This window comes from Octopus bimaculoides, chromosome 6, assembly GCF_001194135.2.
Source record: "Octopus bimaculoides isolate UCB-OBI-ISO-001 chromosome 6, ASM119413v2, whole genome shotgun sequence".
Lineage (NCBI taxonomy): Eukaryota > Metazoa > Mollusca > Cephalopoda > Octopoda > Octopodidae > Octopus > Octopus bimaculoides.
In genome coordinates this window covers 3759513-3775831 of record NC_068986.1, presented here as the reverse complement: position 1 = coordinate 3775831, position 16319 = coordinate 3759513, and the positions used below count along the sequence as shown (strand labels likewise).

Below are 16319 nucleotides of genomic sequence, written 5' to 3'. Positions count from 1 at the left end.
TGTTTTCAGCTTTTTGTCCCACCAGGTCATGAATAGGCTTGCCACGTCTCCGGCCACACTGACACCAATAGCCGCTCCCTGGACCTGCATGTATAGTTTTTCATTGAATTTAACTATATGGTTCTGCAGGGTGGTCTTCAGACTTGCACCTACAGCATGTGCAACCATTTTTCGTGTTTGGATATTATCCTCTGGGTCGTGGGTGGGTGTATTCCATCCCTTCCAACGCTCTGCGGTGGTTTTTCTAGCAGCTGATGTGATCGTAAATATATATATATATATATATATAGGCGCAGGAGTGGCTGTGTAGTAGGTAGCTTGCTTCTCAACCACATGGTTGCGGGTTCAGTCCCACTGCATTGCCCCTTGGGGAAATGTCTCCCACTATACCGTCGGGCTGACCAAAGCCCTGTGAGTGGATTTGGTAGGCGGAAACTGCAGAAGCCCGCCGTGTGTATATATATATATATATATATATATATATATATATATATATATATGTATGTATGTATGTATGTATGTATTTGTTATTTGTGTCTGTGTTTGTCCTCTCACCATCGCTTGACAACCGATGTTGATGTGTTACGCTACCGTCAGCTAGCGATTCGCCAGAAGTAACCAATAGAATAAGTACTAGGCTTACAGAGAAATCCTGGGTTTTGCTCCAACATGACCACAATCAAATGACTGAAACAAGAGAATAAAAGAATGTATATATTCTTTTCTTGTCTGCCGGTTTCAGCCAGATGTTCGAGCCATGCTGCATCACCAGCTTTCGGTGTTTTGAGGTCTTATTTCTGTACTTCTTTTGGTGAAAAAGCGAGTTGGAAGGTACCAGTTCTTTGGCAGAAGACGGATCCATCCACCCATCCATCCATCCAGCACGCCAGGCGAAATGTTTAGCGGTATTTCGTCTGCCGTTACGCTTTGAGTTCAAATTCCGCCGAGGTCGACTTTGCCTTTCATCCTTTCGGGGTCGATTACATAAATACCAGTTACTCACTGTGGTCGGTGTAATCGACTTAATCCCTTTGTTTGTCCCCTCTATGTTTAAAGAAATAGATATGTGTATGTGTATGTGTGTGTGCGTACAAATATATGTAGATAAATAGACAAAAAATAGATAGATGAATGCCAGTGTGACTGTGTGATAAGAAACTTGCTTTTCAATCACATGGTTCTGGGTTCAATCCGACTGCGTGACACCTTGGGCAAGTGGATTCTACTATAGAATCCGGCCGACCAAAGTATTATGCATGGATTTGGTAGACGGAAATTGAAAGAGGCCCGTCGTTTATATGTATATATATCCATGTATGTGTCTTTACGTCTGTGTTTGTGCCACCATCACCGCTTGACAACCGGTGCCGATGTGTTTACGTCCTCGTAACATAGCGGTTCTGCAAAAGAGACCGATAGAATAAATGCCAGACTTTAAGAAATAAGTACTGGGGTCGATACATTCGACTAAAATTTCTTCAAGGCGGTGCCCCAGCATGGCTGCAGTCTAATGGCTGAAACAAGTAAAAGCTGATATCCTTGGCGTGAAGAGTAGCCTGCGGTATAAAATCGCTTGGATGTTTACCACTTCTGAGGTTCCACTTGCTATGAAGCATATGTAGCCCGGGTCTTATCTACCCCATTCCTTAACTCATGTATTCTTATTTGCACACTCGGCAACCTTCGTCGCCTACCGTGAAATATGAAAAGAACTTTTTCAGTTTATCGTACTTCGATACGAAAAAATCCACAACCTTCCGTCTCAATAAACCACTATTGTCCCTAAAAGTTGTTTTGTGTGTGTGTGTGTGTGTGTGTGTGTTTGTGTGTGTGTGCGTGTGTTTACTACGGACTCCTTGAAGTTAACTTTCTTCCTACACCACTTTCCCTGAATCTTATATTTATATTTGTGTGTGTGTGAGCTCGCGTGTATGTATGTATATATGTATGCATGCATGCATGTATGTATGTATGTATGTATGTATGTGTGTGTGTGCATGTGTGTGGAGAGAGAATATATGAGAAATTGATAGATTTCAGTTAGTGAAAATGTTTGCAATGTTTTTAATTCGCCTCATAACACAATAAACATTTCACTGGAAACATTTTATTAGAACAAATCATTAAAATTGCTGCAGTAAGTCTTCAATTAAGTCTTCAGTTGAAATTCTATCATACATTCTTCCTGACATTCTAAATTATGAACTGTATAACAGAGTTTAGCTTCAGTAAATTCATTTATTTCTTCAATTATCTTGTTTTGAGGGCTTCAATAGTCTGCAGATTTTTCTCCTTCTCTCTCTCTTTTTTTTTTTTTTAATATGCAATGTTATTCAAAGGATTTGCTACACATCTTTCTGAAATCAAGTAAAATTATGGGAGTTCCCTACATGTCCCAATGGATTTTTCATTTTTGTATCCTATCTAATGTTTCCTTGACAACAAGAATTCGATCATTTTTTTTTTAAATAAATGTCATTCAGATGAGTGGTTTTCATATAGATTTTTTTTTTCCTTCAAAAGTTTAAGCAAACGCGTTATCTAACGTAAATTGTTTTTCGTTTTGCGGTTTTGAATGTTGTGAGGTCATAGAAGTGATAGGCAGAAACTGTTGAGCAATGAAATAATTGTTTATGTCTTTTGTATATATGTATGCGCGCGCGCGTGTACATGTGTGCGTTTGTGTGTGCTTGCGTGCGTGTGCATGCGTGTGCGCGCGCGTATATGTGTGTGAGAGAGAAAGAGATACAGTGTGTGTGTGTATGTCTGTGTGTGTGTGTGTGTGTGTGTGTGTGTGTGTGTGTGTGTGTGTGTGTGTGTGTGTTCCTTTACATTCTGTGCTCAAATACCTTCGATACCAGTCGAATTAGTCTTGTTCGTCATTCTGGTGTCAGCGAACAAACCCAAGATTTTGGAAGACTATATACAAAGATTGTAATTGTGGTTTCCAGTCATCGTGTCCGATGCAGGAGGAGGAGGTGTCGAAGAAACTAAGTCATATACTGTTATAGATTAATTGACTACTCACTGCCTCAACATTCGTTTTTCCTTGTGTCTATAACTTAAAACATTATAAAGGTAATGGCTCTCCTTATAAACATACACAGCTCCTCTACCACTAAAGTCATTAATATTATTTCTAACTTAAAGGCGGCGAGCTGGCAGGGCAAAATTCTTCGCGACATTTCCTTCGTCTTTATGTTCTGAATTCAAATTCTATTGAGGTCGACTTTGCCTTTCATCCGCACCATGCGTCAAAATTTGAAACCAATATCATTTCTAACTTAGGCACAAGTCCACAAATGTGGTGGCAGAAACAGCCGGTTATATCAACCCCATTACTTAGCTAGTAAGTCACTATACTGTTGCCCTAAAGGTGAAAGAAAAATTAACTTCCGTAATGATTTGAACTTAGAATGTAAAGGGCTACACAAGGCTATTTGTTCGACGTCCTACCATTAAATTAATAACTTTTAACAATAAGTACAAGACTAGAAGCTTCGGAGCGAGAACAGCTGATTATGTTGACCTCTGTACATGAATGGTACTTTATTTTATCGACCCTAAACAGAATAAAGTTCAAGTTGACTTGATTAGAACCCGAATGTAAAGAACAGAAACTCTATAATCATATTAACACAAACCAACTTATTGCAACTTTTCATTCAGATCTCTATGAATCTGTAAAGCATAACAATATAAAAGAGACGTGATATTCTTAAACATAAATGTTTTTATAGATACATAAATATTGTAGTTAGAAGATAATAAGGATCTTAAAAATCGCAGTCATTTTAACTAGGTTTTATGTTTGTGTTGGTGTTTGTGTTGTTGCGAACGCGCAATTGTACAAGATCATGTAACTACACTTGTGGCTATTAATATTGTTAGCGTTGTTGTTATTGTTGTTGTTGCTGCTGCTGTCGCTTAGCCTGAACGAGTAGACTTATAGCTCTATACTACAATGGAACTATAAAAACAAAATGTGAAGTCCAAATGCAGCATCGATAAATAAAATGATTAACCAGTAAGAGCGAGGGACAATCGCCTGGCGAATCAATGCTAGACTATCGATTTATAAACTGTAATTTTCTATACCACAGCAGATTGTTTTTAGTTGTCTCAGCAGCGTTCAGGTCTAGTTTTCTGAAGAGAGTTTCAGTTTTATGAGCACTTGTCGCTCAAACAAATATAATAAAGATATAACAAGTAAAATGTGGGAGGTTCTTGAATGGTTTTCATTTTGTATCATTTCTAATGCTTTCTTGACAATACGTATTAGAAGGCCTTTTTTTTATATCTTTGTCTACCTGAGAAATTTAATTGGGGTTTTATGTATAGTGTTCAATACATCATTCCTTGATTTATTTAAATTCATGCATTTTGGCCCACTTCAGTTATTTCCTAGAGCCAAGTATATATTTTTAATTATACAAATTAATATGGCCAAAAATCTTCTAAATTCTTTTTCTGTATGCAAAAACTTGGTGAAATTATGTTCGTATATACTGACAAGGGCCATTAATGTCGAAGCATATCAGTAGCAACTCAGTGCCTCGCCAAAACTTATTAGTTTACTTTTCAGGAATTTGAAATGCCATTATATTATCTCCCTTTATCTTTGAGAGTCAGTAACAATTTTCTCTAGAAAAATTTAATTATTTAAGAATTTAATGCTTGCGCTACTCAGAAAATCACTCCTTAACTTATTTATTTAATTTGTTTTTCATTGACCAATTTGAGGAATTATGCAACACAGGTGTGGAAGACAAACAGCTAAATTGGAAAAAGAGAATAATTTTAGTCATTAAAAGAATACATCAAACGATACAGATGGGCTGCATTGTTTACCACCGTTTCACTGCATGTATTTCCAACTTTCAATACACAATTATGATCTTCACAATTAAACTTCCAAAAATTGCCAATCACTACAATCTTCGGGAAAATATCAACATAAACAGATCATTGAGGGACTGTTCAGTGAATTATACATATTCATATATAAACCATACACGTTAATATGTAGACCATATACACGAATAGGAACATCTATTATAGTCATATACTGGTAACTATTTTATTGAATGAAACTAGTTCCACTTTCTTCATCCTCTGATGTCTGGGATTTATTGTCAACAAAAAATATCGTATTTGAAAAGAACATGCCAGTTATCTTCTTACATTTCTGTTTTTGCCTGATCACTGTAGGATTATCGTTAATCTCTCACATCACGGTATATCAAAGAAGGAAGATATTACCAAAAGTGAAAATCTGCTGAGTTTGAGATGGAGTTCCTGTTGTTACTGTTACTATTGCTGCCTTTTCTACAGCCTCCCTCAATTCTTCTATATCGTCGTCATTTTCATTTGCTTTATCTTGTTCGTATTTTTCTTCACATTTTCCTTTTTTATCATTCTCTTCGTCTTTCAAGCATCGAAGATTACATTATATTTATCAGTGTATAAGTTTAACATAGAATTAGCTATTGCAGACAAGCCACTTCACTCAGTCTTCAATCAAAACCAGGACTTAATTACCATAGCAAAACCGGCTCAGACTATTCGAAATCTAATCTGAGCATTGGTAGAACGATATTTGGTGGCCTTCTCTAAACCAAAAGGAACATTACAAGCTAATTACACTCATGCTAACTCTATACATTATACATACTACGTATAATGGCGAGCTGTGACTATCATAATGCAATTGTTTACACCTATGGGAACACAGTTATTTAGAAATTAAGCAACTTAAGCTCCCACAGAGTGGAATATGAACCAGCGTCGCCCTATCGACCCAGTTATATGCATGTCTCCACACTCTACTTCTACAAAAATTAGCTGCATGGCTTGGAATTGACAGCTAGTAACACCTAATAGCAGCTATCCTTTATTCCAGATAGCTCAACATTTTACTAAAAATTAAAATACATATACTTCAAATCTATAACATTCCATCGTTCGAAACAAAACAAAAATAATTTATATAAGCATAATAAACATGTATTGCATAAACACAAAAGCATTGAGCGTATCTTTAATATTATTCATAACTATCGATTTACACATAACATAACTTATACCCATCATTTACAACTTTCATGCATAATAAATCCCGTCCTATGATACTCTAAAATAAAAATGTGATTCTGGAATACCAAACATCGCACAAAAATTAATACAGAGAAACAGATATGCTGTTGTCATTATTATTTTTATTACTATCATCATCATCATTATTATCATCATCATCATCATTACTACTACTACTAATACTTATAGTAGTAGTAGTAGTAGTAGTAGTAGTAGTAGTAGTAGTAGTAGTAGTAGTAGTATATTACTCTCTTTTTTCTTTCCATTTCACTTTTTTTTTACTTTGATTTATAGTTTCTTTTATATTTTTTTTATGACTGAAAGTTAAGGCCTGTAAATGGCAGCTTTCTTTTTTTTTTTTTTGTAATGCAACCTTTCAGCATATTAGAAGGGTGTTTCAAATTAAATCTTCTTCCAATATTCATCAGTCTATTCTTGAATTGGCTAGTTGTCTTCGGTTCCACTATCTCCCTTGGTAATCGATTCTAGTTTGTATGGAATCTGTTTCAGAAGAACTGCAGTCTTGTTAGCTTATTGAACGACTTCTTAAATAATTTATATACATTGGCTTCTTGTTGATAACTGATAGATTTCGAAGATATTGTTTCTATTGAATTTACATCCTAAAAACTAGAGAAATTGTGCTATATAATTGTTGATAATAAGTATCAGGTTTTGAAGCGGTACATGCATATTTATTGCTTACATCTTTGTGTTTCATTTCTTTTCAGCTGTGCAAGGAATGATACAATGCTCTCGCTGTGACTCAAGAAGAGATAAATATTACGGCGAATGCGAACAGTCACCACCTCCTCCGACCCCTTGCCCGAAAAATAGTAATTCACTCTACTGTTCTATAGTCAGAGAAACAGACCTTGGTGGTGAGTTTATATACAATCTTTCTTTTAAATAATTTTCAAACTCAGACAAATAGCTTTTATATGGAACAAAGATACCAGTTTTTAATTTAGTAAAGCCAACTGTGAGGACAATATAAGAGGAAACCAAGAGGTCATTATAAACTGGATGAAAATTTGCTGAAGAGCGCAGAACACGGACGCATACCATCTCGATTGTTCTTCAACACAAAATGAGGCTTTATTTAAAATAGAAATTGTCGGTTTAGCAATATAATTTTCATTAAAATTGAACACATGGCATTTGTTTGATGATACTGTTGTATGATGTTCAAGTCAGAGTTTTATCTGTTGTCTTCTTCCATTTCTTTCATTTTCAGGTATTGGTCATGTAAGCGCTTTCTTTGCCGATGTCTTAATCGTTAGAACTGAATATCCAGTCGTTCGTATGATGGCATTGTCGTATGACGATCATATCATGTTTTTCTTCTTCTTCTCCCATTTACCCAGTTTTCTCAGGTATTAGCAATGTAGACTTTCTTACCAAAGTCTTACCATAGTCTTCTTTTATACCATTTTGAGCTTAGTTTCTAAGTTTTTTTTTGTTTTTAGAAATAATACATTTCTAAATCTCTCAGAGAGATTTATGCAGTAGTGATACGATGAAGTAGTTGTATGCTGTCAGCTTAATGTGACAGTCTCCTGAAGGGAATAATACTACTGTAATAATACTACAGAGCAGTCTGGAGACTGATGACAAGCAAAGACTCAGAAACATGTCACTGGATGCAGGCTTAGCTGGGGGAGGTGCTTGTCTCCCTCTTGTAAACATAAGGACACAGGAAATGTGTCAAGGCCGACAGGAAGCGGTGCAGCTTTCTAGGTCTAAACAACAGTAGTATTATTCCCTTCAGGGGACTGTCACATTAAGTTGACAGCATACAACTAATTTTTTTGTTTTGTTTTGATTTTTCATATAGTTTCCATTGGCGTTTTCTCATAGTGTCTATCACCTCAGCTACTTTTTTATAACTATTAGCTTTACTAAAGATAGGAAATAATTTTTTATTCATGTTTTGTAGCTTCTGTGTTTAGCGATATTTCCAGGTATATGTCATTTGCTTTTTTTCAATTTTAGCTGGTAAAAGTTACACTTTCATACTGCCAATGAATTCATGTCTTAAGATTTAGTAAAACCAAGGGCCTTTAATTTTCAAGGCGTTTGCAAACGGTTCTTGCAGAATAGAATATGACAGTGTTTGCAATTTCGCTATCTCGCTCTTAAATTTAATGCTCTGTCAGTGTCTTGAATGGCTGTGTTGGCCTATATGAGATTTTTTTTAAACTCCCATATTAGAGTTTTCGCAGTTCTTTAACCGGCCAAGTTCAGACACTTTTCAATATCATCTGTTTCCTTTAGTTTCGACTTTCTTATTTATCTTACTATGTTATTTTCTCTACAAATAATATAACTTGTCTCTATAACTTCATTATATCAATAAAGGTGTCACATAAAATCTTGCAACAGCCACTTTAAATAAAAAAAACATTTAGTTGTTTGTCTGTATCAGCAAGTTTAATCCAGAGAGAAAAACTGTTTAAAAAACTCAATAAGCTAAGTTAGTCATTAAGTATTATGGAACAGTGAAAGGTATCGATGTATAGAGAAAAGCACTTTATCAACATATGAAAAGCAAAAACATTTTTAATGAGAAACGAGAGAATTCAAAATGTTACACATGTATTGGTAATGGATACCAGAAATGTGTAGTGGGTATGTGGTGTTTGGCAGTGATTTGTAATAATCTCTACTGTTATGATACTATTTCATACTTATCGTAATGCACACTTGGCAACTTCTATTCAGATATAATCTGTTGATAGGAACAGTAATGCTATCCATAGCCTAAGCAAGAAGTGAAACTAGGCCTAAGTTGTTTAATAATACCAACCTTTGAATTTAAAAATATGATGCGTGCAAATTTCCCACTTAAAAAATTGTTTTGAAGCTAAAACGTCAGATTGGCTTTGCACCCAAATAGCAGCACCGAACTTGCTCTACACACTATTCTAAAATTTTATTCTCATTGTTTGGCCGCAAGTAAACTATGATAAGCAATCCTGAGCCCGATTATCCATGTCATTTCCTTTTTAAGGAAGCAGTGTGTATTTTCAGGGGAATTTAGTTGTTATTTCTAACAGATAAATCAAGTGTGTATGCAGAGTCTCCTTCATTAACTCATCCGTATTTTGGCAATTTATTCCTGTAGAATCCGGATTATATTTGTGCAGGCAACCCTCTAATATCATTGCATTTATTAATAAGTGTTGATGATTTAAGCATCTGAGGAGATGGGTGGATCGACAACATCGACTTCAGTACTTTACTGGTATTTTATTTTATCGATCCCGTAAGGATAAAAAGGAAGCGTGACCTCGGCAGGATATGATCTCAATATGTGAAGAGTCGGAACAAGTACCGCAAGATTTTATCTCAGGCGTTTTTTTGCAATTTTGCCATTTTGGTACCAGGTCAACAATTTTAGGGGTGCGGGGTAGGTCGATTACATCGACCCCAGTGCTCAACTGATACTTATTTTGTCGATCCCGAAAGGATGAGAGGCAAAGTTCACTTCGGCGGCATTTGAACTCAAAACGTAAAGACAGACGAAACGTTGCAAAGCATTTCGCCCGGCGTGCTAACCACTCTGCTAACTCACCGCCGCCTTCTCGCAGAGGTATTAACGTTAGTTTTTAAATGTTGGTACAAGTCGAACAGTTGCAGGCGAGGGTGCAGCTCGATTACATCGACCCCAGTGGTCAACTGGTATTTATTTATCGACCCCGAATGAATGAAAGGCAAAGTCAACCTCGGCGGCACTTGAACTCAAAACGTAAAGACGGATGAAATGCCGTTAATCATGTCACCCGGCGTGCTAACAATTCTGCTAGCTCACTGCCTTTGCACATAATTATTAATATTGACTAGACTTTACTGCCAATTAAGAATCTTCTGCAGCACTTGAGTCATTCGGGTAGAAGCTTTGATGATGATGATGATGATGATGATGATGATGATGATGATGATATACATCGTGTTGATGTCAATCACTTTTAGAAGATACGAAAACATTAAAAATTTTTCAAGTAGTTCTTTTTTCCTCGCTTTCCATCGGAGATTTTTTTCTTTTTTTTTCTTGAAGATAATTATTTTCCCTTCTATCAATATTTTGGTATTTGAGAAAGGTATCTTATTATTTCATAAAAACGCTGAGGCATGTGCGGGTGTAAGGTACGTAGATATTTTATGCAGAAATTCTAATGTTATCTTTTCCAAGCACTTCCAGTGATTTCTATTATATCTACTTTTGTCATATCTGTCCATTCTTGTGATTGCTTATAAATCTTTTGTTCTGTTAATCATTTCAGGGTTTTCTATTTTTTTCCCAGAACAATGTTATTAATAAGAAATCATATATATAAACATAAAATATAAAGAAATCGTTATCATGATTATAGGTCAACGCCAACTCCCGCGCTGGCATCCGGAAAGTAGTGTTTCTCTTAATTTCTAAAGTTTGGACTCTTCAGCAGAGTCTAAAGAATAAACAGTTAACGCAGTATAGGCGCAGGAGTGGCTTTGTGGTAAGTAGATTGCTTACCAACCACATGGTTCCGGGTTCAGTCCCACTGCGTGGCACCTTCTATTATAGCCTCGGGCCGACCAAAGCCTTGTGAGTGGATTTGGTTGACGGAAACTGAAAGAAGCTCGTCGTATATATGTACATATATATGTGTGTGTGTGTGTGTGTATGTATGTTTGTGTGCCTGTGTTTGTCCCCCAACATCGCTTGACAACCGATGGTGGTGTGTTTACGTCCCCGTAACTTAGCGGTTCGGCAAAAGAGACCGATAGAATAAGTACCAGGCTTACAAAGAATAAGTCCTGGGGTCGATTTGCTCGACTAAAGGCGGTGCCCCAGCATGGCCGCAGTTAAATAACAGAAACAAGTAAAAGAGTAAAAGAGTAAAAGAGCAAGTGGAAAAGAGCTTGGATGGGCGTATGAGCAAGAAGCTGTTATCGCTTGACCGTCGTATCTTGGTGATCTAGTTCAGGTGTCACCAAACTGGAGAATGTGCACTTCTGCATTTTTTTCTTTTTTTTTTCTTTTTGTAAGGGATGAGTTCCACTGGGCTGTTTGCTGTGAACTCATGTTGCTTGGAGGATTGGGCATCCTGTGGTCGATGATGCGCAGGCACGCTAATGCTGCAATCACCAGCGATTCATTGACTGACAGTTCACAGGTGTGGTCGCCGTGCGTCTGATACGTTTTTCTACAGCTGGTCTCTGACAGACCAGCAGACTTCGATCAAACGAAGACTGACACTAGACGCTTAACATCTGGAATATCGTCAAGCGCTTGCAGCCTTCTGACAGTCGTGCAATGATGGTTGTAGAAGTGTCACGTTGAACATCAGGAGGGGTCGGAGTTGTCTACGCAGTCTTATTTATACATATATTCTGTCTTTAAAAAGTCAGAGCAACCAATTGTTTCTTTGCATTAATTCCATAGTCTGCAATTGGTGTTAGTCTCCTGTCCCATGTGACGTGTGTGTGTGTACGTGCGTTTAGGCAAGTTAAATCAGATTTTTTTGTCTTTTTTCAACAGATGTGTGACTAGTTCTTGTTTTCATGCTACCTGACTTCCTCTCGGTCGAATCGTGTAGAATGCTGACGGTGACGTTTTTTATTCCCTCTTTTCCTTTTAGCATGCTTTAGAATTCCATTTTGATCTCATCGTTTGTTTTCTTTTTGCCCAATCGGTTAATTTATCCTTGTCTAACTTTTGTTCCTTGTAATTAAATTCTAGCTATTAAATCTTGATATTTCATTATGTAAGGTAAAGTTTCATTGTATTTTTCATCTTATGTTCACTTAGTAAACTAATCAGTTCACTTTATTTGTTTTTAAGTATTTTCCTAAAGATACCGCTGCAACTTTCAAGAGCAGTTCCCTGTGTGTATCAAACATCATATTCCCATGTTCACGGTAGATATATTATATATATCATATATAAATTATTCATCATAAATATTACATATATTGTATCTCATTTCTTAGAGTAAACGATTCGGATTTCAGTATAATTTTCTAGTTTTCGTCTCTACGCTCTGTAATTCACTTAATTCACAATCTATTATGCTGAAACTGGAGTTCATATCATACCTCTTACTTTATTCGTAACACTGCATTGAGTTAAGCTTTTAATACATTTTGACTTTTCTTTAACATTCTTTTCTGTCTTTCTGCTTATTTATCTGGCTTCTATCATATCAGTTTCAATTAGTTTTATGCACGAGCAGTTTTAATCTAATCCTTTGATTCTCAGTATCTAAAGGTAATTTAATGGGTTTTATTTAATTCTAATTGATTAGCTCATTCTTAAAGTGACGTTGGCACATTTCTCTAGTCTCATATTCATTTGAATTTTTTTTTTTTTTTTACAATTCTTAGTGCATTCTCTCATCGACGAACATATTGTCTCCTCATGTTCCCTCTACCGACAACCTCAATACAGCCTCTACTCTTTGCAATTAAATAGAACATATCATTTCCAACCAATTCCACCCGACAAACCCATTTCTTCTCCTTGTCATTGTTTCTATGTCTCCTTGTCCTCGGTTTCCCGCTAATTATTATTCCTAATCCTTACTCTTTAAGATTATTTTCATCACATAAATTTCCTTCCCGCCACGTTTCTATTTACAGTTGCTTAAATAAAACCTAGTAGCTATGAAGAACATAATTATTATCCCTTTCTGCTGACTGAACCATGAAAAATTTCTCTTGTCAGGCATTATAAGAAGGTAAAGATCACCTTCGGTCATGAATGACCATGGGATTGCACTTAGAAATTTACCCTCCGAGGCACAAGTCCCGGAAAGATTATTTATAGAAGACCAGCAGTCGCCCATCCATACCAGCCTCCCCTCTCTACGCCACCGATGTTATCTAAGGGAAAAACAAAGCCCAACACAGCTTGGAACCAGTGATATCGCAACTTATTTCTACAGCTGAGTGAACTGGAGCAACATGAAATAAAGTGACTTGCTCAAGAACACAACAATCAGCCTGGTCCGGGAATCGATCTCACTACCGCATGATTGTTAGCCCGACGCTCTAACCACTGACCCATGCACCTTCGCTACTGTCCCTTATAAATATATATTAAATCCAGCGTGGTGCATTGTGGCTGTTATATCCCTATGGATAAACGATATCCCTATGGATAAACGATATCCCTATGGATAAACGATATCCCTATGGATAAACGAATACACTGCAATAGTGTAATAACAATTTAATCGAAACAAACGGCAGTAACCACACGGAACGTAGCAACAATCTTTCAAGAAACAATAATCCAACTCGCTGACTCGAGCTGTGAACTTTGAACTCCAGCTTTGAACTATCAACACACGAACTGTGGAACTAGCACGAACCTTATTCTTTATTACCCACACGGGTGTACAAAGAGGGACGATACAAGCGCAGACAAATATATGTGGGGAAAAATAGAAAAACTAATGGGAAAGATGGATATGAATAATGAAAAATGAAATGAAGTCCTCTCGACCCCACATCCGAGCGACCTCTTTTAACTTTTTTGACACACTTTTTTACAACATTAAATCGTTACAATTAGTTACCGAGTTCAAGGTGATGAAAGGCCAACTTTGGTGATAGCTTACTTTTGTCTATCTCTTTTTCTAAATCAGCGATCTCCTTCCCGAATCTTTATTTTAGTGTAATCCTCTCTTCGTTTCTTACAATGGCGCATTCAACGTACTCGGGCCATCCCTTACTTGAAACGTCTACCGACACTTGAGAGTTTATTTCCCCTCTTATTCTTTTGCTATACAAAATGGCATACATTTTTTCTTCTTTTTTTCTTTTTTTGGGGTGGCGATGGAGAAATTTCGGGCTCCTGTCCTGTGTGTTTGTCATTGTCTGTGTCAGGGGGCGGAGTGAAGGTTGGTGACTGCAGGGGGGAGATGGAAGATGGGTGGGAGTATGGTAGGAGTTCACAATTTCGCCTTGGTTTCTTTTTGTCCCCTTTTCCGTATTTTCGGGGTTGTATTCCATCCTTCTTTCTTTTCAGCCTCCTGTTTCTTTTCCTCCTTCTCGTTCACACACGTCGTCGCAAGAGGTGGAGGTGCGGTTTCTTTTGTTGCTTCCTTTGCGGCAAATGGAGGACATTCTACTTTTATGTGACCTTTTTGGCCACATTTAAAGCACTGGAGCGTCCTGCCCTCCACCATGACCCTCAGCCTTACATTCTCTCCGACTGTGACAGTTTCCACCATCCTCTCCAAATCTCCCGGGGCGGCTTGGATTATTATTTTCAGGTCCTGCCCTTGCCAATTTCTTGGTGGCACTCTTTTGGCCTGGAAGACCGGAACCTTGTCCTCCATTCCCAACAGGATGGCAGCTACCAGCCACGCAACATCCACCTCCAGAGGGATTTCTTCTACCCTTACCCTAGTTGCACGTCTTCCCAGGTATATGGGTAGAAGAACTCCGTTTTGAGGGGAGTAACGCCTTGCTGCCTGGACACAGCTTCCGGCGCAAACCGCACCTCTACTGTTGCATATTTCCTTCCTCTGGCATCAATGCCCTTTCAACTTGTGATCTGTTTGCAACCTCTATTCGTAGTAACTTCAAACTGTAAGTTCTGGACAGTACGGTTCTTCTTTTAACTTAATCCGTTTCTCACTGGGAGAGGACACCTTTACGTCGTTCCTCTCCTTTTTTTAGCATGTCTTTGAATCTATTCAACTCCTCCAAGCACACGTCTTTACTTTTATCTTTTACCGCTTCTGCAAAGTTCTACACCTCCATCGTCTCATCTATTTTCTTCATACTCTTAACAAGCTCTCTCCACAAGTCTCTGGAGCCAACACTTCCACATCTCACCTCCATTACCGTGATTTCCCCTTCAAGCAAGGGAAAAAAGCGTCAACCAAGCCGCCGTAAGCAGCAAAACAACATGTCGTTAGACACAAAACAATCAAATAACAGTAACAAACAATTTAACAGTGCACCAATTCAAGAAGTTAACCAATCAAAAAGGATTTTACAAGCGAGGAACTAGCACGCACTTTATTCTTTATTACCCACATGGGCCTACAGTTAAATACACTAACAATTTAACTCACGGTGCAACAATTCAAGAAGTTAACCAATCAAAAAGGAGTTCACAAGAGTTGGAACTAGCAAGAACTACCTCACTTTCTCAGACCGCTACTATTTATGTGCAGTGATCCAGTCCATTCTCGTCAGGGGGCGTTGTACTCTTGCACAACAGTGGCCTTGAACAAGTCACTTCATTTTCCGTTGGTGCTGGTTCAACCTTCTCTCCTACCAGCTGTCACATCCTCGATGTGAGTCAAAGGTGTGAGAGTTTTCGGCTACATAGATACCTATAACAACTGGTGAATGCTTGGTACATGTTACTGATCATATTCACTAGTGACGGCTATGGTTCTGGTTCATATAGTTTGTGAAATATTTCAAGTTTCCTTTCTTAAAATAAGAATTAAATACATGTTCGAGAACATGGCGCGCACAAAATGGTTCAAAGTTAACAAAAATTCTCGTGGTTAGTTAAATGTGTGTGAGAACGTCCCTAGCAATATTATCAGCAAAGATGTTAATCGGACGATGTCTATCCAGATATGAATGTGAATCATTCTAGTGATATGAATAACAAACGGCACGTAATCCTTAACTACCATAATGATTTCAATTCAACAGTTAGGTTAGTGTGATTCCTTAGATATTTTGACTTATTGATTAGCACATGGTGATTTTTTAGCGTTTTATCTTGTTAAATCTAGTTCATCACTTTATAGGCGCTTTAATAACTATGATTAACTATGATTAATAAAGCTGGCAGTATTTCCAATATTTGTGGAATACATACCGTTTAACCTAGAACCAAATATTTGTTGGTTACTCTGCCTGCAACTGCCTCCCGAAGGAAATCATGCTTAAGTGTCTGCTTGATCGAACAACATGGATGATTCTAAATAGCAATGTACGCTACTTCAAGCATCCATTAGACGGTTGTACCAAGCACGCTCATACATATACACACACACATATATACGTACACATACACATACACACACGCATATACACTCATATACACATATACATGCATACACAAACATACATGCACACATACATACGTATGTACAAACATACATACACATATACATATTCATATTATATTTATATATATATGCATATATATAACATATATACATGTATATATATGTATATACATAATCGCATATGTG

The 16319-nt window shown here is 37.3% G+C and overlaps 1 protein-coding gene across 1 annotated transcript in view; it reads left to right on the top strand.

Moving 5' to 3' along the window:
• The window catches only part of LOC106882999 (uncharacterized), a 234092-nt gene that overhangs the window by 160800 nt on the left and 56973 nt on the right, over positions 1-16319 (top strand). Inside the window, exon 2 of the mRNA XM_014933857.2 lies at positions 6828-6977. Coding sequence (XP_014789343.1) covers positions 6828-6977 — 150 coding nt within the window. The remainder of the gene's footprint in view (positions 1-6827; positions 6978-16319) is intronic.